Source organism: Notothenia coriiceps, unplaced genomic scaffold, assembly GCF_000735185.1.
Source record: "Notothenia coriiceps isolate Sejong01 unplaced genomic scaffold, NC01 NC01_scaffold00017399, whole genome shotgun sequence".
Lineage (NCBI taxonomy): Eukaryota > Metazoa > Chordata > Actinopteri > Perciformes > Nototheniidae > Notothenia > Notothenia coriiceps.
The window spans coordinates 160,917-182,509 of NW_011350100.1; the positions used below are offsets into that span (position 1 = coordinate 160,917).

At 41.6% G+C, this 21,593-nt stretch overlaps 2 protein-coding genes across 4 annotated transcripts in view; one reads left to right on the forward strand and one right to left on the reverse strand.

Moving 5' to 3' along the window:
* The window catches only part of fam184b (family with sequence similarity 184 member B), a 36,518-nt gene extending 28,307 nt beyond the window's left edge, over positions 1-8,211 (reverse strand). The window contains exons 1-2 of the mRNA XM_010776854.1: positions 7,752-8,211; positions 2,251-2,439 (exon numbers count right to left, since the gene is read on the reverse strand). Coding sequence (XP_010775156.1) covers positions 2,251-2,439; positions 7,752-7,901 — 339 coding nt within the window. The 5' untranslated portion in view covers positions 7,902-8,211. The remainder of the gene's footprint in view (positions 1-2,250; positions 2,440-7,751) is intronic.
* On the forward strand, positions 3,608-20,836 carry ncapg (non-SMC condensin I complex, subunit G). Of its 3 annotated transcripts, none has more exons than XM_010776846.1 (22): positions 3,608-3,624; positions 10,418-10,530; positions 11,287-11,523; positions 11,833-12,061; positions 12,270-12,415; positions 12,512-12,596; positions 12,964-13,156; positions 13,243-13,392; positions 14,196-14,336; positions 15,156-15,279; positions 15,598-15,687; positions 16,844-17,032; positions 17,128-17,238; positions 17,610-17,729; positions 17,931-18,167; positions 18,268-18,449; positions 18,645-18,810; positions 19,343-19,510; positions 19,669-19,792; positions 20,056-20,112; positions 20,245-20,314; positions 20,414-20,836. In XM_010776846.1, the coding sequence occupies exons 2-22, from the start codon at positions 10,423-10,425 to the stop codon at positions 20,532-20,534; spliced, it is 3,048 nt and encodes a 1,015-aa protein (XP_010775148.1). In that variant the 5' UTR covers positions 3,608-3,624; positions 10,418-10,422; the 3' UTR covers positions 20,535-20,836. The 3 variants fall into 3 exon arrangements, with proteins under 3 accessions (XP_010775148.1, XP_010775150.1, XP_010775149.1); XM_010776848.1 differs by lacking the exon at positions 3,608-3,624 and adding an exon at positions 10,081-10,124 and having other exon boundaries at positions 10,423-10,530; XM_010776847.1 differs by lacking the exon at positions 3,608-3,624 and adding an exon at positions 10,088-10,124.
* The last annotated feature ends 757 nt before the right edge of the window (positions 20,837-21,593 follow it).

A 21,593-nucleotide genomic window follows, 5' to 3' on the forward strand; every position in this document is an offset into this window, starting at 1 on the left:
ATCTTAATATTTAAGAACCTATTAATGTGTTATACCAGATTAACGGGAATAATCTCAGCTAACTGACGATACAAACAATTTTTACCAAAACAAAACACAAGTCTCATAAGAAGCATCTAAATGACCCCTGAGCGAAAAATGCTAACGCACTTTGGCACAGAACTCAAGATAAAAGTACCCTTATTACTTATCGTAGCTGCACATACAAGATATCCGATTAAAGCTGAGGTTCCACAGATTATTTAGGTATATAGTATCATCACTGAGCGATCCAAACTCGCGACAGGGGAAGTAAACTCAGACATCACAACACGTACCTTTACGGAGCTTTTACGGGAGATCGTCTCACCGTAGCTGTCAATCTGATCAAAAGACGTGTTCAATGGCATTAAAACGAGAAAAAACGCGGCTGAATCCGTTAATCCACAGGTTTTTAACGTCTCTGTATAAAAAAATTATTTCATTTATAATCCATAATTCCATTTTTATGTAAAAATCGGAGAGTAAAAGTTAGCTGCTAATGGTAGCCACCAGAGTTATGCAGCTTCCGGTTTTGGCTATGCGTGACTCTCACACACACACACATTACCAAATAAGGAGTATGTGGGAGTTCAAAATCGACCAAGGGGGGCCAGAGATATGGAAAATCCACCCAAATGACCCCAGAAGTGTTGTTTTTTTGCTAAATCTCTCTAAAAAGGTCAAATTTAACTTGTTTTGCATCAATCTTGATACAGGGTACTTATTATATGTTATAGTTTGGATTCCTAAAGCTTTTAGTCTACCATCCATTCATTGAAGGGTGGTTTTCACTTTAAGTCATTTTTGGGACGGACACAATAAGTTACATGTTTTTACTGTATTCAATCTGAATTTACTTATTGATTCTGACACTTCTACATCCAACTCACTGTAACCTTGCTTTGAGAAAAAAGATTATTAATTTAACCCTTTTAGAAGGGAAGATATGGTCATTTGTTCTGGGAATGTCATTTTCGAGCCTGAGACCTGAAAAACAGACTCGGGGCTTAACAGGATGACACCATAAATGCTGACAACATCTTACAGTTCAAATATTTTTGTTGGTGGTACATTTACAATGCAAAAAAAGGTGTACCATTTAATCTCAATGAGATCTGCAGGAACTGCTCGAACCACTTAAATGAACAGTGGAAATAGGAAACAACTTGTTTTTAAAAGGCAAGATTGAAGCCACCAAGGTTTATCAGCTACACTGTTGACATACTCAGTGAGTAGCAAAACATTATTCCCTGCTTGCACTGTAGATTAGATCAAAACCTTTATTCAGCTTTTCACCTAACTAGCATTCGTTAGTTATAATATGCAGTGAAAACTTTGCAGGTAAACTATTCGTAGAAGGTAATTATCAGGAAAGCTTTACGAAAAGATATGACCGAAGTCTAATACTTTCTCTGGAGGATTGTGGTAGTATGCTAATACCATGGTCACTAACTGTAACACTGTATATAAATATAATGGCTGCCTGCAGTTTTACGACGTTATGTTATATATTCAAAGAAACGGACTGGTGAAGTATGAATTTCACAGATCTGATACTTTCCAATACTTTCTGGGGACACAGCATAAGACTTCAACGCGGTGTTATCTGTATTGCATTGTTATAGTTGTTGCATTAGTTGTACTATGGCCTGCTCCAACTATAATAATGTATTCCTCCTACTACCAATGTATTCATCTTCTTCTAGCCCATAACCCAGGCTGCACTGCACCAGGGTTGTGATTGGTCACCAAATTAAAAAAAACAGAGCCCAAAGAGTGCAGTCATTCAAATATTTTCCATACAGGGATTTATTTCCCGGCAGTTTTCTACAATCAAACCGTGGCTTCACTCTTCAAAATGTATTTTAAATGGTAGGTATTCATTTTTTATCTCTTTAATTGTTTAGATGGATTCTGTTTCCAAAGAGCTCATAAGAAACTCATGTGGGTATTTATGATTCATGTTAATGTTTTATTGTGGTGCGAGGCATGTCAATTAGGGATGAGGTCAATGGCCGGGTAAAGTCGCAGGCTATACAACGTGACCTTGAGGGAGGTCTGTTTATCACCTGATCAAGAGGGTAAAAGTGCACACACACACACACACACACACACACACACACACACACACACACACACACACACACACACACACACACACACACACACACACACACACACACACACACACACACACACACACACACACACACACACACACACACACACCTGGGCTCCTGCTCTCTGCTGCTCATGCAGGGAGTCCTGCAGCTCGAGGAGGCGTGTCCTCAGCAGCGACCCCTCCCCTTCGTGACATGTCTCCACCAGGATGCGGTGCAGCTCCTCGTGGTGGGCGTGGCTCAAGGTCAGCAAGGCCGCCTCCTGCTCCTCATTCCTCATGTTCAGAGAATAAATCACCTGGAGAGCATCAAGAACACACAAGGAAATATGACACAGTTGTGCAAAATTCTAACCAAATATATATTTTGAACTCATCTTTGAGGGATATGTCAGTCTTTTTCTTTGAGGAACAGGTCGGCACCACCTCCCTTGACTCACGTGAATATGTTCGTGTCTCATACTGTTATGCCTCCTACATGCCCCTGGAATTGTCCATCAAAGATGTCCATGTTTATTAAATGCTCTTTTGTATTTTTGGTTAATGAGGAAGTATTTTTAGGCCATTCAGGCTTTCTGCATTAATATTTTCTTCTTTGTTTTTAACAGTAGCTGAACGATGTTCTGGTTTTCTGTCCCTCAGGTCAAGAGCTTGAGGAAGAAGGGCTTTCTTGAAGAGTTGTCTCTATTTTTGGAACTAACAGCAGAATAATTTAAAGCTGAAACCGCCAGTCATTGTTGAGTTTAAGCTGACATTGAAAGATTTAAGATGTTTCCTCTTTGATAAGAAAAGATAAAAATGAGCCTCATTTGATTTGTAAGCACACATTGAGTATAAAACACTTCTGTTTATGGACTATATTTCAGATTCTATTCAAGGTTTCAAATTCCTTTACCTTTTACATCACTAACAGGATATAAATGTACAGTATGTCATTGTTTGTTGATGTATTTTAATGTTACTTTCTTAACTAAATGTTCTTTGCAAAACAATCCTCAGTATAATTCGACCTTGTTACAGTTTACATCCTCGTGGATTCAGATGATTGACTCTGCGGGGTTGTTTCCTCTTTATTAATCTAACTCGCAAACAGCTGGAAAACTGACACCAGCACTTCTCCACAAACACAGACATTATGGAGCCAATATTTAGAGCCGGCAGCTTTCTTATAACAAATAGTACACTGACACAGATGACATGGAAACACACTCATCCTCAAACACAAATAGGACATAGAGTTCATAGTGTTCATCTACTGTAACCAAGGTCTGGTGAGTTAATATAGTCCAGGCACTGAGGCTTCAAGCGGTGATTCTCCTGCCGGTCACATATGACATCTCTCCCCCTCCTCTCAATATAGTCTGTGACTAACACCTGAAATATGGCCCGTTTCTCCCTACTATTCACTTTACCCTCTACGACATGTCTACAGTGTCATCGTATGCGTCTACTGACCCCGATGGCTCACTTACCCACCCTCAGAGGTATGTGTGTGTTTGTGTGTGCATGTTTATGGGTGAAGGAAGGGGACACATAGGCTCATATTTTACCCAGACGCCTCTCTGTCTGCAGCACACAGCTGGCACAGCACTGCCGGACATTCCTTCTGTGTGTGTGTGTGTGTGTGTGTGTGTGTGTGTGTGTGTGTGTGTGTGTTTATGGGTGTGTGTCCTCCTCTCTCTTACAGAGACCCACACACACGTACACTAACATGGTCTCAACATTGTCAATCTCCATTAATCTATGGTGTATTATTTATAATTCAACGACAGCTATCGTTGATGGATTTGACATCTTCCAAGATTCTAATCACAAACCCCCCTCTCTCTGTCATGTCAGTATAACACTCGTACAGTATGTCACACCAGATACTCAATAACGTCACTGTGCCTGAATTTTTGCTCGTGAACCAAGGGTCATCACTCAAAAGACTGAAGGGGACACGAATAGAGGACAAACTCTGAGGGCAGTGTGTGTGTGTGTGTGAGAGAGCTGTTCTTGTATGTTCTCTTATGCCAGTTTGAGTGTGAGAGCAAGGAAAATAAGAGGAACATTTAGCAGGAGAGATAAAGACAGAGGACAATTTAGCAACCATCCCCATCAACAACCTTACAACCTTATGCGATTAATTAAAATTGAGTCACAAAATACTTTGTAACTTGACTTTGTAACTTCCTCAAATTAAACAACAAGCCCATCAGTGAGTCCTCAGAACCACAAAACCAAGCCAAGCAAATTAAGGACATTTAAAACTAAAACTGCTAAATAAATTGAAGGCTGACATAGAACAACTCTGCATTATGGCTGCCAATTTCCAAATGTAATTTGAATTTTAAAATGTAAATGCAATGTTAAAATCAAAACATACTTGTGGATGCATACTTTAAGTCTAAATTCAAATTTAAATGGAATAATCGATTTCCATTTTTATTTCCATTCTGACCTAAATGATTTGACATTTCATTTTCAAATGACTCTGCTTTACGGTTGAGAATATTCCAATGTGCCCAATTGCCATTACAGTGTAGTGCTGTTAGGCTGTTTCCCTGACACAAATATATGGCAAACGCTAATGCAGGAGCATAAGGCCGAAGCAAGGGATCATCAGTTGGCATCTTTGTTTTAGACATTAGACATTGCCTTGCCATTTTTTAAAGCCCATGTTCAGACACTCTTTTAAATTCCAGTGTAAAAGGTGTCACACTTGGATTGAGCTTTTGGAGTAAATTCTCAAGACACTTGGCATAGCGGCTCACTCAGTATGGACACTTGCTACTGTAAATCCTGTCTTGAGATCCCCATATTGATCCTGCCAATCGATAATGTTATTCATGTATCTTCACAAGCTGGTGCCCGTGCTTATTGACAACAACTACATAGTCAGCAAAGCATGAAATTCATATTCGGTTCTACATTGTAAAGGAGACCTTTGATGAGGCTTTTTGAAACTGGAGTGAGATGAGGAGTGGATGGTTGGTGCACAGAGGAGTGCTTAGGCAAAGAGACAAGCAAGCATGCACACTTACATCAGTCCTTCACACACACTCACCCATACCTCCACACATATCAAAGAGGGAATTGGCTGTGCTGGATTACAAAGCAGGGAACATTGTGACAGACAGTGTAAGCTAGATAAGTACAGGAAATCACAGAATTAGAGCTGCCAATCAAAAGTGCTGTCGTATATGTGCACACAAACACACACTTTAGTATGCTACCGTTGATCTCTGTGAGTCGCATAAAGAGACTACTCTCTTCTGTGTATTCAAGTGAGCGTGTGCATGTCTGTTCACACACAAGCTTATGTGAACATTCACAACAGCTGGCCTGACATTGTCAGCGCGGCTTTCTTCCCATTGGCTTGTTCCGCCGCGTAAACACACTCCGACGTGCTGCTGGTTTATCTTTAGCAGTACCCATTCAACCAGGGTAGACTCACTCTCAGCAGAGAGTCGGGGGGGGGGAAGGGAGATGTGCAAGTTGAGCATAACTGTGGATGGGTGAGTGGATGAGTTAGGGACAGCCAGACGTGAGGAGGTGTGTAAAGTGCATGAGTGTGTGTGTGTGAGCAGGGGTTAATAAATATATTAAGGTTACCACAGCACTGACCCATTTCCCGCTTCCTCTCCACTCCATACCCCGCCCCCAAAACACTCAAATAAACTTTGTCTCACATGCCCAGCATCCCAAAGCTCTGACAAAATGCTTACACCAAATATCCGATATGATGATTCTTATATTTCATCAGCACTGGGTCTCGGATTTGTTTTTACTGCGGCCATCAGAGAGCTAAAGCGGGCTGGCTGGGCTTGCATAGAGTTTCAAGAGAGAGACATCAGTCCAGGCTTCTTTTTCATAGCGATGGAAGGAGCAGAGGGCAGGAGAGGTAGAAGGACGAGGCTGGCAAATCCCCCTAACAAGCAAAGACACTAGTGCTGACCCCTCATCTGTGTCATCTTTGTTTGTGTGCATCTGAGAAGAAGCTTTATGAACAACACATGCAAGCTCAAATGCAATACAGCTGAAATAATAAATAAAATAAATCGACTATTATATACACAGACAAATTATCAATTCGATATTCGATTAGGTAATTTTCCATGCAAAAATGGTCTCTCAAATATGAGAGCTTTTCTCAGCTTCATATTATGTTAGGCTTACATGTTTAGGTTTTGGACTGACAAGACATCTTAAGACATCACCTTGAAATTGGAGAAACTGTGAAGGACATTTTTCACTCTATTCTGACACAGTTTCAGAAAAGATTATTTGTTAATGAAAAGATTAGACGAAAATAATAATTGACTAGTTTAAAAACTGATTGGCAGATTAAACTATATTGTTTTTATAGATGTTAGTACACACACACACACACACACACACACACACACACACACACACACACACACACACACACACACACACACACACACACACACACACACACACACACACACACACACACACACACACACACACACACACACACACACACACACACACACACACACACCTATTGGCTGCAGAGGTGAACCCATAGGACAGGATGCAAACTGCACAGTCATCAGTAATTGTCATAGCTCAACAAGCGATGGGTCATGCCCTGCTTCTGTAAGCGTTATTGTTCACCAGAGAGAGGGAGAATCCCCATATAGCTATGCTTACTGTATGAAAAGAGCAGATACTGCTCCTGCTGCTGCAGCTGTCAAGCATCCCTGCCTGCACACTCACACTGTATGTGGAGGGTAAACAGCAGATGTTCATGCCTAAAAAGACATGATTATAATAACGATAAAAGATGTTTGGATAACCCAGTCAATGCATTTTTGTTACAAAGAATGTGGTGGTTACAGCTTCTTTAATGTGGATGTGTTGCTGCTCTTATCCCTGTTCATTGATACCTTGTTATCTGTGTGTCAAACAAAGACACATCCTTTTGGGCTGTGGCATTTATGCAATCTTTGAAATGTGCAATTCTCTTCATTTTATTATTATTCAACCATCTGACATGAATTATAAATCAATGCATGTTGAAGATAATCCATAAATCAACTATTAATTAGTCTACACCAGTAGGTTACTAATTGCCTCGCTGCAAGGTTTGGCTCTCCAAGAACTGAAAACCTGCAGCCAACATCTAGAGCTCTGACGGATCGCTCATGTCTGATTACTGTGTCAGTCACGAAGACGAATGAACCCTGATCCAAGTTTCAAATCATTATCCCAAGAGATGTTGATGATTTGTAGCAGTGCACATCTAGCCTAATGGTGTTGAGGCAATGTGTATGCTGCAATATTTACTTACATGTATATTACTAATGCCTATAGCCTTATTATCCTGTAACTATTATTATTTGTATTATTAACATTATTAATTATAGTATTTTTTTTCTTTGTAATCCATATGGAAACAAATTATCTTTCCATAACCATGTATAGGGTGATTTCTGTAGGTGTCCCAGTAATATGTCATTTATCCCAGGATCATTAAAGGTCGCCTTCTCGATTGGCTGTGCAGCTTTACTATGTTTCTAGGCATGGGCAGATACTAGTGAGGCAGATCTCAGATCAGCATCAGCCTGACTCTCCCGGTGCCACCGGAGGCTCTTACCTTGGTGAGCTGAGCGATCTTCTTGCACATCTTGCTGTGCATCTGGTAGTCGTACAGCTCCTGCTCGATGTTCGGGAACTCTGCCGCAGTCCCGTTAACGGAAGAGCCTGGCCCGAGGGGCTGAGCAGCCTTACCGGCGCCTGAAGCCATAATGAACCCCCCCCCCCCAGGGAACTTCCACACCGGAGGATAGTCAGAAACCTTCCTGCTCCCTCCCCTCAGATGAAAATTCCCACCAAAACCGTGTCAACTTTTTACTTGTGCATCTCATTCCTCTGTCGGTAGACCCCCTCCCGTGAACAGCAGCTCGCCGGAAAACATTTGGTTGTAGATCGGCGGGGCTCTCGGTTGTTGCCCCCCTCCTCTCTCGGTGCGCCCGGTGCTCGCGGAGGTCACACGCTGGAAGTCCATCGGGGACGCGCTCGCGCCGACCGACTCTTCCGTGCTGTCAACAGACACGTTTTATTCTAAGAGGGAAAATAAAAAGGCATATATTCCAACCACCTGTCTCGCGGCAGGGGCGGAGAGGGGCGTGTGTTTCCTACGGAACATTACCGGGGACAGCTCGAGAGGCGCACTGCTGCAGTGAGCCCCGCCCCTACCGGCGCTGCTGTATCAATCACCGGGAGGAGGGAGGAGGGTCTCGGGGGTCTGCTGTGTGGTTTTACTCCATCAATCAGATAAAATAAACATGTGACTGCTGCTGCGTACTGCTTTTATTTAACGGCGGGTATTTTCATCGGCAACGTACTTCTATACTATTAGGCTACTACCACTGGGAAGTATAGGCTATGTACATTTTCTCAAGTAGACTACTGTACTTAAGTACAATTGTGAGGTAGGCCTACTTGTACTTTACTTGAGCATTTCCATTGTATGCTACTTTAAACTTCTACTCCACTTCATTTGAAAGGGTAATCATTTAATTTTACTCAACAACTTCAAGGCTACATTTAATATATTGAGTTACCATCTCAATAAAAACAAATTCCAAATACCTATACATACAAATACAAGACATTTCTTAGATAATCTGATGTGAACATGTTTAAAGGAATATCTTTGAATATTGTTTTCATGCCCAGATTTACATTATTACTCAGTTAAATACAATTGACCGTGTATACCTGGAATTATTTTTAGCAGGCTACTTTTTAAATATTTTATTTACGCAGGAGTATACAAAAACAGGCCCTACTGTTTGTTTAGGATTAGGGTTAGGTTTAGGTTATGGTATATCATAAAGGCTTGTTAGATGAAAGAACTCAAGCACTAATCTGATAATAGATTATTTCCCACATTTGACCCATATAGGCCATCAGTGTACAAGATCATTGGTGTTGGGATGTCCAGGGCTGCAGCTGTCAGGCAGCTGTGGAGGATAGGATACAGGAGGGTATCCTACCCAGGCTCATGCATTGGACCTGCGTGCATGTGAGCGTAGGATTATCTAAGAGGTCAAAATGTCAAAATATCATAATGATTATGCTTTTGGAGGCAGGGGGTATAAGTATCTCCAATAGTCCACCCACTCTCTCTTTCATGAGCCAAAAATATGTGATAAAACAACTTCTTGTACAAAACACAAAAGTACTCATTCTGCACAACCACTCATTTCAGAACAATATAGATTCGAATTGGAATTCAATATAATACATCTTTTAACTCTGCTGCTTTTTTCACTGTGATCAAGTTGTATCTAATTTATGATAAAACATAATGAGGTGGGCTTTTTTTGATAGAATAATGTATCTGAATCTCTAACCCTAACCATAATCAAAATTAGGACACATTATTATCTTGTTCTTTGAATGCTTGAAATTACAATTCACAAAAAATCCAGCAAAACAAGTGTTTTCAACAATTTGTTTGGTTGTCTCCCAAAGTGCCTCACAGTGGAGTACGCAGAATAAGCAATGCAAACATTTATTTCAGAGCGGTTATTCATACATGTTCCATACCTCAAATCCATTCCCTCATTTCTTTAGGTACTCGTTGCAAAAATAAAAAATCACAGTAAATATTTCATCCCAATTGATGTACAACAGTATTAGTAATAATAAAGTCATTTTGAACCATTGAAGTAATAGGATTTGCCTTTTCTTTAATGGCGTGCAAGAAAGATTAATGTGATTTATCATGTCAATTTACTAAACGATTATTCAATCTTTAAAATAACAGAAAAAAAAGTGCTGCTGCTTTAAAAAGTTCATAAAGTAGCCTGACCGGTATAGCCTCCCAGGCAAGACTCAGGGCACACATTTGAACCCGCTGTTTACGTCATGCGTAGTAGTCACGTCTCAGTTCTCGCGAGACCACACGGCAGAATTTGAAAACGGGCGGTAGCGTTGGAAGAGGAAATCGGAAAGAAAGGTACATTTCTAATTCTCATAATTTGTGTAATTGTATTGTATAATATAACGTCAGCTCCAACGTTATGATTAAATATAGTTGAACGTGTCACCAGATACTTTTATCCCGAAACAAAGTAGCCAGGTTACGTTGTTTTTCTGCTCTCCTATAGTTAGTGTGATCGAGGAGGGGCTTTTAGCTAATGAGACACTAGAGACAAACGGGCTGCTGAAGTTAAAACGTTACGGCCGTGTTGTGAAGAAAGCTAAAGCGACTGTTGGACTAATTCTGTCTCATTGTGGATTTCTGTGAAGGAAAGATGACTACAGACAGTGAAGTGGACATAAAAGAGGCGTTTCAGCGCGCTCAGAAGGGCCACAATAACAAAGCAAAGCTGGTGGCAAGCCTGAACAGCCGCTACAACAAGGTGAGTGATCTGTGGTGCTTAATGTAATGTTAATCTCTCTATCTTTATACAGAATACACTTACTCAGAGTTTATATCCATGCTGTAATGTAGGGGTAATAATGTGGTAAAAGGTTTCACAAGACACTATGAAAACAATCAAAGGAGAACAAAATTAATAGGGCAATGAGAGATTTTAATATAAAATTACAAATAGAACTACATAAAAGAAAACAAACATTTAATCCACACATTTATTTAATTCAGACTAAGGTTAGACTAAATGTTTTCATGAGGTTTGTTCCAAATATGTGTTGCACAGAAACTGAAAGCTGCTTTTGTGTTTTATTTGTATCACAAGGACAGTAATATAGTACGCTAGATGTCTTTTTATTTCCTATAAAATACATCTTCTTTCCCTATTCAACTTTTTCTACACTACTTGTTTTTTTGTATCCAGTTTTATTATATATTTCTTCTTTAAACCCCATGATTTATGACTATTATGTTTTGTGTTTACCAAGTATGTCCATATGTGGATACAATATTATCTTTGTTGATAAACGTTGCTCATTGACTGTTATTATTTCAGTCTTTTATTTAAATGTTTTAGATTCTTTTTGGGAACATGAAAATGGGGTAACATGTTGAATTATTGAATGTAGGGTAGTCAAACCCTTACTCATTCACTTCAAAAATTAAATGATATATACAGAAACATTGATATTGCTGAAACTGGTTACGTAATTTCCTCTAAATCCTCCATCCCCTCAACCAGCTGGAGGACAAGACCCTGTTCCATGAGGAGTTTGTCCACTACCTGAAATACGCCATGATCGTCTACAAGCGGGAACCTACAGTTGAAAACATCATAGAGTTCGTAGCAAGGTTTGCCACAAGCTTCCTGTCCCCACCAAAAACAGAGGAGGAGGAGCAGCAGCAGGAGGAAGAGGAAGAAGAAGATGAGGAGGATGATCATCCATTTCTGAGTTTCATCTTCAATTTCCTGTTGGAGGTATAAACATTGTTACATGAGTGTATGCACACCGTTTCTTCAGTGATTACAAGTGATTAACTTTGTGACTAAAACATGTATCACGTTCACCCAACTTTTTCTAGAAAACACTTTCTGAATTTATTTCAAGCATTTGCAAAGCATCCCTGCTGTGATTGATGTTTCTGCTTATTCTTAATCAGATGTTGTCCTGTCCCATCTGTTTCCCCTCTCTGCCTGTTGGCCTCCATCTGTTTCTTACTCCTACACTTTTATATCTCACTTTCCTTTTTCCACTTCTTCTCCCAAATTGTTGCCTTGTCTTCCCAGTCTCACAAAGCCAGCAGCCATGCGGTGCGTTTCCGTGTGTGTCAGCTGATCAACAAGCTGCTGGGCAGTATGGCGGAGAATGCCCAGATAGACGACGACCTGTTTGACCGCATCCACCAAGCCATGCTGGTCCGAGTCACTGACAAGTTCCCCAACGTGAGGATTCAGGCTGCTCTGGCCATGACGCGTCTACAACAGCCCAAGGATTCAGACTGTCCAACTATCAATGGTTTGTTTTTTCTATCCCTGCATGATTTATTTAGATTTGACACAATACACTACAACATATGCAGAATATAGTCTTTAATTCACATGTTTAATCAGTAATTTTTCAATTGTCCTTTGTTTTTTTGTGATTTGAAATGTATGTTTTTAAATCTTTCTCTTTGTCATTGGCCCTCAAACCGTCTAATGCTCAGCTTTTTTCCACTTTTTAGCGTATATGTTGATTCTGGAAAACGACACCAATGCAGAAGTGCGTCGTGCCGTTCTTTCCTGCATCGCAATGTCCCCTCGCACCCTCCCCAAAGTACTCAAACGCACCCGGGACATCAAAGAGAATGTCCGCAAGCTGGCCTACCAGGTAACTTCAGATCCAGTCAAATGATATTACATTGTTCTTGCCAAACATTGTGATTGCAGTTCAAACTTGCTATCTTTTCTATTTTCTGTTTTTAAGGTTCTTGCTGACAAAGTTCACATTAAAGCTTTGACCATCGCACAGAGAGTTACTCTAGTGCAGCAGGGTCTCCGTGACACCTCAGGTAACTATTTCTGTAATGAGTGTAATGTGTTTTTCGTACTTGCTGCAAAAACAATATATTATTAGTTAATCTGTTAGAATTATTCTATTTCTTATTTATTTAGTCCATTAAATAGAGACCTTTTTTCATCACAATTTCTCACAGTATAAGGTGTTGTCTTTAGCTTTGATTTGTCCATCCAGCATTTTAAACTGAAATACATTTATACCAAAATGATGTATAAAAGATTGCACATTCTCACATTGGAGGTCAGTAAACCAGTGTTTTCAAAAAACCGACTAAACTGACAAAAGGAAAACTAAAACGGGTTGTTTTAGCTCTGAATACCATCATGTACGTTTCATATTTGTTATTTGCTGTGCTGTAGAAACGGTGAGGGAGATGGTTTCTTCTCGCCTGCTGCCGGCCTGGTTGCTCCGGGTGGAGGGAAACGTTATTGGTCTGCTCCATAAGCTGGATGTGGAGAACTGTGCCGACACTGCTCTGGAAACACTGAAGGCCATCTTCAAAGGCACTCTGACTGAAGAACTGCAGCAGAACAGAGCGCAGCTCGACAACAGGTACACTCAAACCTCCACTCTGTGGCTTTCATATTATCACATAGTTACCCAATGTCTGAAGTTGTGCTTACGTGTGTTTTCAACAGGAAGCTGATCCCTGTGGACTCTCTGTCCTGTGAGAATGCTCTGTACTGGAGAGCTCTGTGCGAGTTCCTCAAGGCTCAAGGAGACGACGGTGAGGAAATGCTGGAGCAAGTGTTGCCAGACGCTGCCACTTATGCTGACTTCCTCTACCGGTAAGAGAAGAGCACGTCTTCAAACAATATTCAGGTGCCCATATGAAAACAAAAATCTAGTCATTCTTACTACTTTTACGGGACATTACATTTTCCCCCAATATTCTAAGTATGCTTTGCGAGTTTAAGATACACTTAAAGTTGTGAACTTAAACTTAAATAAAGTATCAAGTAGTGAAAGTAGTTACTTTTTGATGCTCAGAACAGAACACCTCACTCAGTTTGCTCATGTTGTTGCTCAGGTATCTGAAGGCAGGTCCAGAGGAGCTCTTTCTGTATGTAACTGTGTGGCCAACTCGTTGCTTATTTTCATCTTAACATGGCTAGTTATTTTAAAGTGTTGTATTTATATAAAAACACGCAATCCCAGTAAAACAAGCATTACAACAGAATACATGGCCTTTAATACATCGCAGAATGTCTTCCACATTTCTTTATAGTTTAAATCCCAGCTCTCAAATTTCCGTTCGATGCCCAATGTTGTAACACTCTGCTGTTTTACCACCTACCTAATAACTGGGATGCTAATGCGTGAAATGCTGCATAACATTTATCTGCACACAATAAATGTGTTTTTTATTTCGTGACCAGGTTTGTAAAGACCTCTCAGGTGCTGTCTAAAAGCAGATAGACGTGTGTAGCTGGTGTGTTGCTGCATCTTGTAGGTAGTGCTGCTACAGTGTTACAGTATTGCAATTTATCTTATTGTGCTGTTTATTCTGTGACGTATAACTTTGGTTCTGGTAATCAATGACAGCAAAATCCAATATAAGTTTTAAACCTCCTGAACATGCCTGTTGCAGATATCTGAAGGTGGTGCCTCTGCTGACAGAGGAACAGAGGGCCGACTTTAACCAGTTGGAGCTCGTCATGACCAAGGAGTTCATCTCCCAACAGCTCATCCATCTCATCGGCTGTCTGGACACCAACGAGGAGGGCGGCAGGTAAGAAGAGGAACAAAGATGCGTTTGTTAAAGTAAAAAACTTGGGAGCGAAAATAAATATCAGTATTTGAAAGAGTTTGTTATTCAGCGCTTTTTTGTTCTGCCCGACAAAGCCCTTATTAGGCGCGTTCACACCGGAGTACTTTTCCCCGTACTTTTCCCGTTTACTTCCGTTAGTACCTCTTATTTTGCGTTCACACCAAAAAGAGTACTTAGTGCCGGGAACTTTTACCCCCATTTGTAGTGCCTGCTAGAAAGGTGGTACTATCCTGGGGAGAAAAAAGTACCAATTTCTATTGGCTGGGCGAATTGCAAACCACGCCCCGTAAAACTCTGAAAAGTTTTATGACGCCGCCATTGTATTTGCTGGCATTAGCATTATTAGCATTAACATTAGCCCCGCGCACCAACGGAGAGAGAATAACTTATGGCAACACAAAAAAAAACATGGGAGCGGTGGAGATGAGGAGGTGTCGGCGTTCTGGCGATTCACTCGGAAGGCTTCAGGAGAAGCTGCTGGGAGTCCCGTTCCCAACCCCGGGGACTTCGGGTGGCAGTATACGCCGTGAAGTGGTTTGCGGCCTGCCAGTAAACCCAAAGCAGAAGAAGAAGAAGTGACGTCAGCGGCTTCATTTGCGTAATCTTCCCTCAGGGAACTTATTCCGGTGTGAACGTGATCTGTACTTAGTTCCATGGGGGTACTAAGTGCCGGCACTAAGTACAGCAAAGTACTTGGTGTGAAAGCGGCTATTGTCCAGTTGGCCAAAATGTATCCGGAGCTTGTTAAGTTGTTGTCTGACATGTTGAATGTTTTTGCAGGAAGCGCGTGTTGTCGGTCCTGCAGGAGATGTTGGCTCTGCCTCAGACTCCCTCCTCCCTGGTCTCCCTTCTCACTGAGAAACTCCTCACCCTCATACCCGATGACCACAGACGCATACAGACTGTAAGTCACATTTTTCTATCATTATTCAATCCTAGGTGAACTTCTTTTCCACACACAGGAGGAGATGTCAATGCCCTTCATAGATTCAACTGAAGAACTCATTAGGCAGACCTTATACAAGATATTTATCAACATTTGCTGATGGATGCACTTTGAGGCGGAAGGGGCGGATCATTGTTCTGATGGAAGCATGAATGAAACCGTTACTAAAGGTCTTCTGCTTGAGATTAAACCAAATGAAAGGGGTTTTCCATTGTGTGTTAGGATCATTACCACTGAGGTATGTGTCATAATGTGAGCTGGCTTTGTGTTCCTCAGGTGGCAGAAATCATCTCCGATGTGAGGGAGCCCATCATGGAGGCCATCGCACCGATGGACGAGAACATGAGCCGCCGGCATCAGGTCCAGGTGGGCAACACTCAGCCAACTGAAAGCCCCCAGGAGCAATTACATTCATAATCCTCTCCAAACACCCCACTGTTTTTTGGATGGATGAAAGCACCACATTTTGGCACATCTCTTCTTGTATTTGTTCAAAGGTTCAATGAATTTGCTTCACAAGATTTTCTTTATTATGGATAAACCCATTAACTAAATGAAAGGTTTACAACTTCTTGAAAATGAGAGGACTAACAAATTATACATTTTTTATTTCTATGTCTTCTCTTCTGTTTCTGTTTGTCCATCCCTCTGCACCACCAGCTGGCAGAGGGTTTGTATTTGGAGGGAAAGCATGTTTTCAGTGAGGTGGAAAGGGCATAATCATGTACGCCAATCTGGTCTTTCCCTTTGCAGGGAAATATGTATATCAATTTCTCACAACATCTTGAATTCTTCTTGTATGCCTCCACGTAAACAAAGAATCAAAAAGCCCCTCTTGAGGAAGTAAACGGGGCCATTTTTCCATTCGCACACAACTCTTGCAAAATGATATACGTGTCATTTATCCAGATGTAAGCTTACTACTTCCTAAACACATGCATTTTATTAAAAAACTTCCAATTTAGAGGTTATTCAATTTGCTGGAATAAACCCCAGCCTTTTTTTTATCTACATTTGAGTTTAGGAGGCATGCTAGAAAAACAACCTTTTATTCAAGAATTGAAGGTAACACAGGGTCGAGTAATTGATCTACACATGGTCGTTGTGTGGGGGAAGTATCTCCTGAAGCTCAGTGAGAGTCTGTGGTTAACTATGTGCACAAATACTCACAGAGGGATTGCTCACAACCATCAATACATCTCACCTCTCCATCTTTCAACATGCACTTAAAGTAGATCATATCTCGGAGACCAAACAGCTGCTGAGGAAGTTAATCCTTGCCCCAGGTGTTTAACTTCCATCCCTTCTATGCACCTGCTTCCCCCCCCACCGCTCCCCTTTTCAGTCAGTATAGGCAAAGTAGGCTCTAGAGGGTCTTCACCTGGCCCAGAGGCCCAGGTGTTGTTGTTGTTGCTCCTGTAAACGGAGGCGCAGTTGCCCTTATCAACAGTCAGGAATCCTCCGGAGTGTATTTCAGCTGAGGAATAACTCTCTCCTCTTCTGTTCCTCTCCCCTCCCCCAGCTAGCAGAGGTGAAGGTGAGCATCATGGAGGCCAAACAAACTCTGGAGGACTCTATCACCGCCCAGGACTTCAGCCGCGCTGCAGAGCTGAAGGACTCCATCACAGAGCTGGAGAACCGCAGGAATCAGATCCTCCAGGAAGTCCAGGAGAGCTGCCAGCCGGCCGACAAGGAGATCCGCACAGAGAAGGTATGTGACATGTCATAAATAATATTCACCCCGTAAACTTTAGATTTATGTGTATGGGAAACAGACTTAATGCTTATTGGTTTCCTGTTTTTCAGAATGACCCCGAGACTCTTCTGAGGTGTCTCACAATGTGTGCAGAGCTGCTGAAGCAGATGGGCATCAAGACAAGGATTGGTCCAACCATAAGCGCCTTAATGTCCTCCCTGGTACAAACCCACACTAAACACATCATCTTATTTTCACTAAAGTTTCTGTTAATGCTCAGATCAAAATAAATTAAATCAACAGTATCACAACAAAGTTACTTACCATAGATTCGTTTAGCATTTATGGCATGCCAACCTTCCAGTAGTGTTTTGTTTTTGTTGTGCAGGTAAAAGCATTGTGTATATTTGTTGCAGCTCTTATTTAGCTGTCTATGTTCAGAGCAACAACCTGAGAGTTGAAATATGCTGCACGAAACCAAATCTGGGAATGATGCAGAATGTTTAGATGAACCATTGTTTCACTGGCATTTCTAAGCAGCATGTAAATGTATGAAGTGAGTAAAAGTGACTATGTTCTCCCTCTCTGTCAGGTTCTGCCCAGTATAGCAAATGCTCACCCGGCTGTCCGTAACATGGCCGTTGTGTGTCTGGGAACATGCACTCTGCACAGCAGGGAGCTGGCCAAAGCCCACATGGTCCTCCTGCTGCAGGTAACGCGTCATTCACCAAACCTCAAACACATCTGTATACAGGCTTCATGTTTAACAGTCCCTTCATGCACATCACAAAGAAACAAGCAAACCCCTGGTGATGTTTGCCTGTGCAGATAATACAAATAACTAATATATCTTTATATTTTTGCTTAATGGCGCAAAAAAAAGCATGAACACATCCGCTGTGTGTATTTTCAGATTGCTCAGCTGGATGAGGTCAAAATCCGTATCAGCGCTCTGCGGGCGATCGTCGACCTGCTGCTGATTTTTGGCTTCCAGCTGCTCTCTGAGACAGCTGCCAATCTGACGGCCCTAAACTCCAAATCCCCAGACCGGCGGGAAGAGGACGCCCCGGCGGCGGAGGAGAAGGGAGACGCTCCAGAGGACACGGCTCAGAGTATCCTCATGATGCTCTCAGAGTTCCTGGACAGTGAGGTGAGATTGAGGGCGTAATATCTACCTAATAATTAGAAGTGTGTGTGTGTGCCTAGTTTCAGTGGAAGAAGGGCGTTCTTGAAATATCTGTGTTTTTCAGGTGTCTGAACTGCGTACAGAGTCGGCAGAGGGTCTCGCCAAACTCATGTACACCGGCCGTATATCCAGTGCCAAGATGTTCTCCCGCCTGGTGCTGCTCTGGTACAATCCCGTCACCGAGGACGACACCCGGCTGCGGCACTGCCTCGGCGTCTTCTTCCAGCTCTACGCCCGCGAGAGCAGGTCACACATGCACTCACACACAAGCAGACCATCTTTTTTGTTGCACTAGCTACACATTTGTCTCATGTTTACATGTGCAAGGTAAATTAAATATATGAAATGATGTGTGGCGGGATAGCAAGCTGGCTATAATAAGTGTGATTACACGCCTAGGAATGCAATATAAATGAATATAGATTGTTTCTTCTGTATCAGGGCCCACCAGGAGGTCCTGGATGAGGCTTTCCTGCCCACGGTCCGGACCCTGATGAATGCCCCCGCCACCTCTCCGCTGGCTGAGGTGGACGTTAACAATGTGGTGGAGCTGCTCGTCGAGCTCACCCGTCCCAGTGCACTTATCAAGCCCTCGACCAACACAGAGGTGAGAAACCTGCTTTGTTACTTATTAAAGGTGGGGTATGCCAATTATTTCAGAAACACTTTTTGTTATATTCCATGGAATGCTCTTAACATCCCGATAGCAATGAATATATGAAATGCTTTGACAATAAATACATAAAAAAAAACTGCGGAAGCCGTAGCCATGTAAAAAGCACGACGGCTAAAGTTATTGGATGGCCTACCTGCCTGTCAGCCTTCCATCTGTGCACAAAATTATCTCATGCCCTCATTGGTCACTCAAACTGGTTTCTCCAAAATGACCTACCCCACCTTTAATGTTTGGGATTTTATTGGTCTACTGAGCTTTGCCTCATATTGCTTTCTTCCTCCAAACACAAATCCATTTCTATGACAGATGCAATTGGTTCTCTTACATGCTTCAGTTCACGTTCAAGCATGCAGAGCTTTCATTCAATATTGTTTAATTGTAAACTACTTCTATAACACTTAATTTGATAGTGGCTCAATGAGTCAAAAACACATTTAATTTATTGAGTTCATATCTTATTCAGGAGGTGTGTGTCCATGACTACCTGGCGGTCCGTATTTGCGGGGAGATGTTGAAAGATCCCACGGCCCCTGAGGTGCGTCTCTATACCAAGACTCTAAGCAACCTGGAGCTCAGCGGAGATGGAACTGTCAAGAAAGACCTGCAGACACTTCTGCAGCAGCTCGTACAGGTACACACACACACACACACATACACACACACACACACACACACACACACAGCAGTGAGGTAGCATGCTGATGCTCACCATGTGAATCTCCCCTTTACTGTTTAATGTATATTTCCACCCCTAAAGGCCTGATTTCTCATGTTTCCTCTTTCCTTCAGGAGGTGAAGGATCGTATCTCTCTCCGTGGTCTGGAGAAAATGATCGGTCAGCTTGCGGACTCTAAAGAACAGGCAGAGCTCCTCAGCCCCAGCGCATTGCAACCATTAGATGTCAACACAGACGGTACGCATGCAATCAGTGACAGTCTGTTGGAAAGACAACCTGACATCTAGCTGAGCATCCGTAACAAATGTTGCCTTCTCAGTGCCTAACTTCATTTACACTACTACACACACATGTGACAAATCCTCCTGTTAATGGATTATGTCTCATTACTAGAATCTTGCTAAGTGGATTTATGTGCCTGCACATCCCATTCGGTGTCTGTCAAGACTAGAATAGCACAGAGGAGCTGAAAAACATCAGTTTTCTGTCTATCTTTCCAGAGGCCGCAGCAGACGATCCATCTAAATCTGCCAAGAGAGCCAAAAGAGGAACCGCAGGTACTGTATACTCATCTAAAACTGCAGTTGTTCATAGTGACACTTTATTTTTAGAGCTCTGCTTGTCTACCTTCTTGTCAAGGTGTTGACTCAGCACTGTTAGGTAACGTTCGTGTGTGTGTGTGTGTGTAGGTCAGAGGAAAGTCTGCGCAGCCAGATCAGGCAGGAAGCCGAGCAGGAGGGCAGAGTCATCAGAGGAGAGGTGAGTGTTCAATTAACTGTCGGCACCTATACCTTGTTTGATACCATCGCTTTATTTTCAAAAACTCATATTCATCTGCTCTTTTTTTGCTTTGGACAGTGATGGCGAAAATGTTCCAGAGTCAGTTCCTCAAGTGCGACCCTCCCGGAGGGCCAAGACTGCAGCTCTGGAGAAAACAAAGCTGGACCTGAACACGCTCATCAATCAGGAGGCCAATTGACAGGCAGTTGATGCAAAGATGGAAATAAAATGGTGCGGTTTCAGTGTTGTTCAAGTACAGCCGTCTAATATACAGAGCTTTAAGTTCATATAATTATCGTACTCGTTCTTTTGTGAAATGTAGTGAAAGTAACTGAGCCTTCTCTGATTTAGAGCCTTTACAATGTTGTAACCTCTTTATATGTTATCATAGTTCCTTTTTAATCTGTGTGTTTCTTATTTTCAACATTTATCATTTTAATCATTAAAGTGAAATACATGTCAATAAAACTGGTCCTCTTTTCATTATCCCAACACATTGTGTGGATTATGTCACACCAAGAATCAGTTTCACACTAAAAAAAACGAGACCATAATTACATAATATAAAACTGAAAATGTGGATACTTTAATATTATATAATTAAAGCATGTGAGCTTATATGTAATCAGCACTATGGCATGTTAAATTAAGCATTACATGAACAATAGCTTTCAAATAATTTCATATTAACATACTGCAGGTGCTTCTGTCTCTACCATGAAGTCGGTTTCTTTTTTTAAATAATGTATGTGGGCCAAAAACTGTAACAACCCTAGATGTGAGCACTTCAAGCTCCTTCGATGAAGAGGTGAAAATACAGCTTTTGAAATTAGCACTAGTCAAATGCTGGTGAAATGTGCAAGGGGCTGATAGATTTGCTTCACTTTCCAGACAAAAATAATGTTTTCTGTTGAATCGCACCATCTTTTAACCATTTCATTTTACAATGAAATCTTCAGGTTGGGAAATGGCAGCTTTGTGCCAATGAAGAAAAAGATCAAAAGCAAATTCCTTAGATAATCCTGAATGTTCTCAGTACCGGTGTCGTGCACTCCACTCTACTTTATTTTTTAACATTTAACTGTACAATAATATTTCTCACTGGTTATTTTTAGAAAGACTCTTTATTTTTCCGATCACAGACACCTCTTTGTTGCATCTGTAATGGGCAGTATAAAAACACATGATAAAGAAAATATACAACAGATGTTTAGCACCAGGTTCTTCAACAGAGCACTGATCACAAGACTGGGCCACC

Excerpts from the sequence above, each read along its gene's own strand:
- ncapg (XM_010776846.1), top strand. The coding sequence starts at position 10,423 with ATGACTACAGACAGTGAAGTGGACATAAAAGAGGCGTTTCAGCGCGCT. Across the intron at positions 17,033-17,127 it reads AGGAGATCCGCACAGAGAAG|AATGACCCCGAGACTCTTCT; the intron begins GTATGTGACATG and ends CCTGTTTTTCAG. Across the intron at positions 17,239-17,609 it reads GCGCCTTAATGTCCTCCCTG|GTTCTGCCCAGTATAGCAAA; the intron begins GTACAAACCCAC and ends CCTCTCTGTCAG.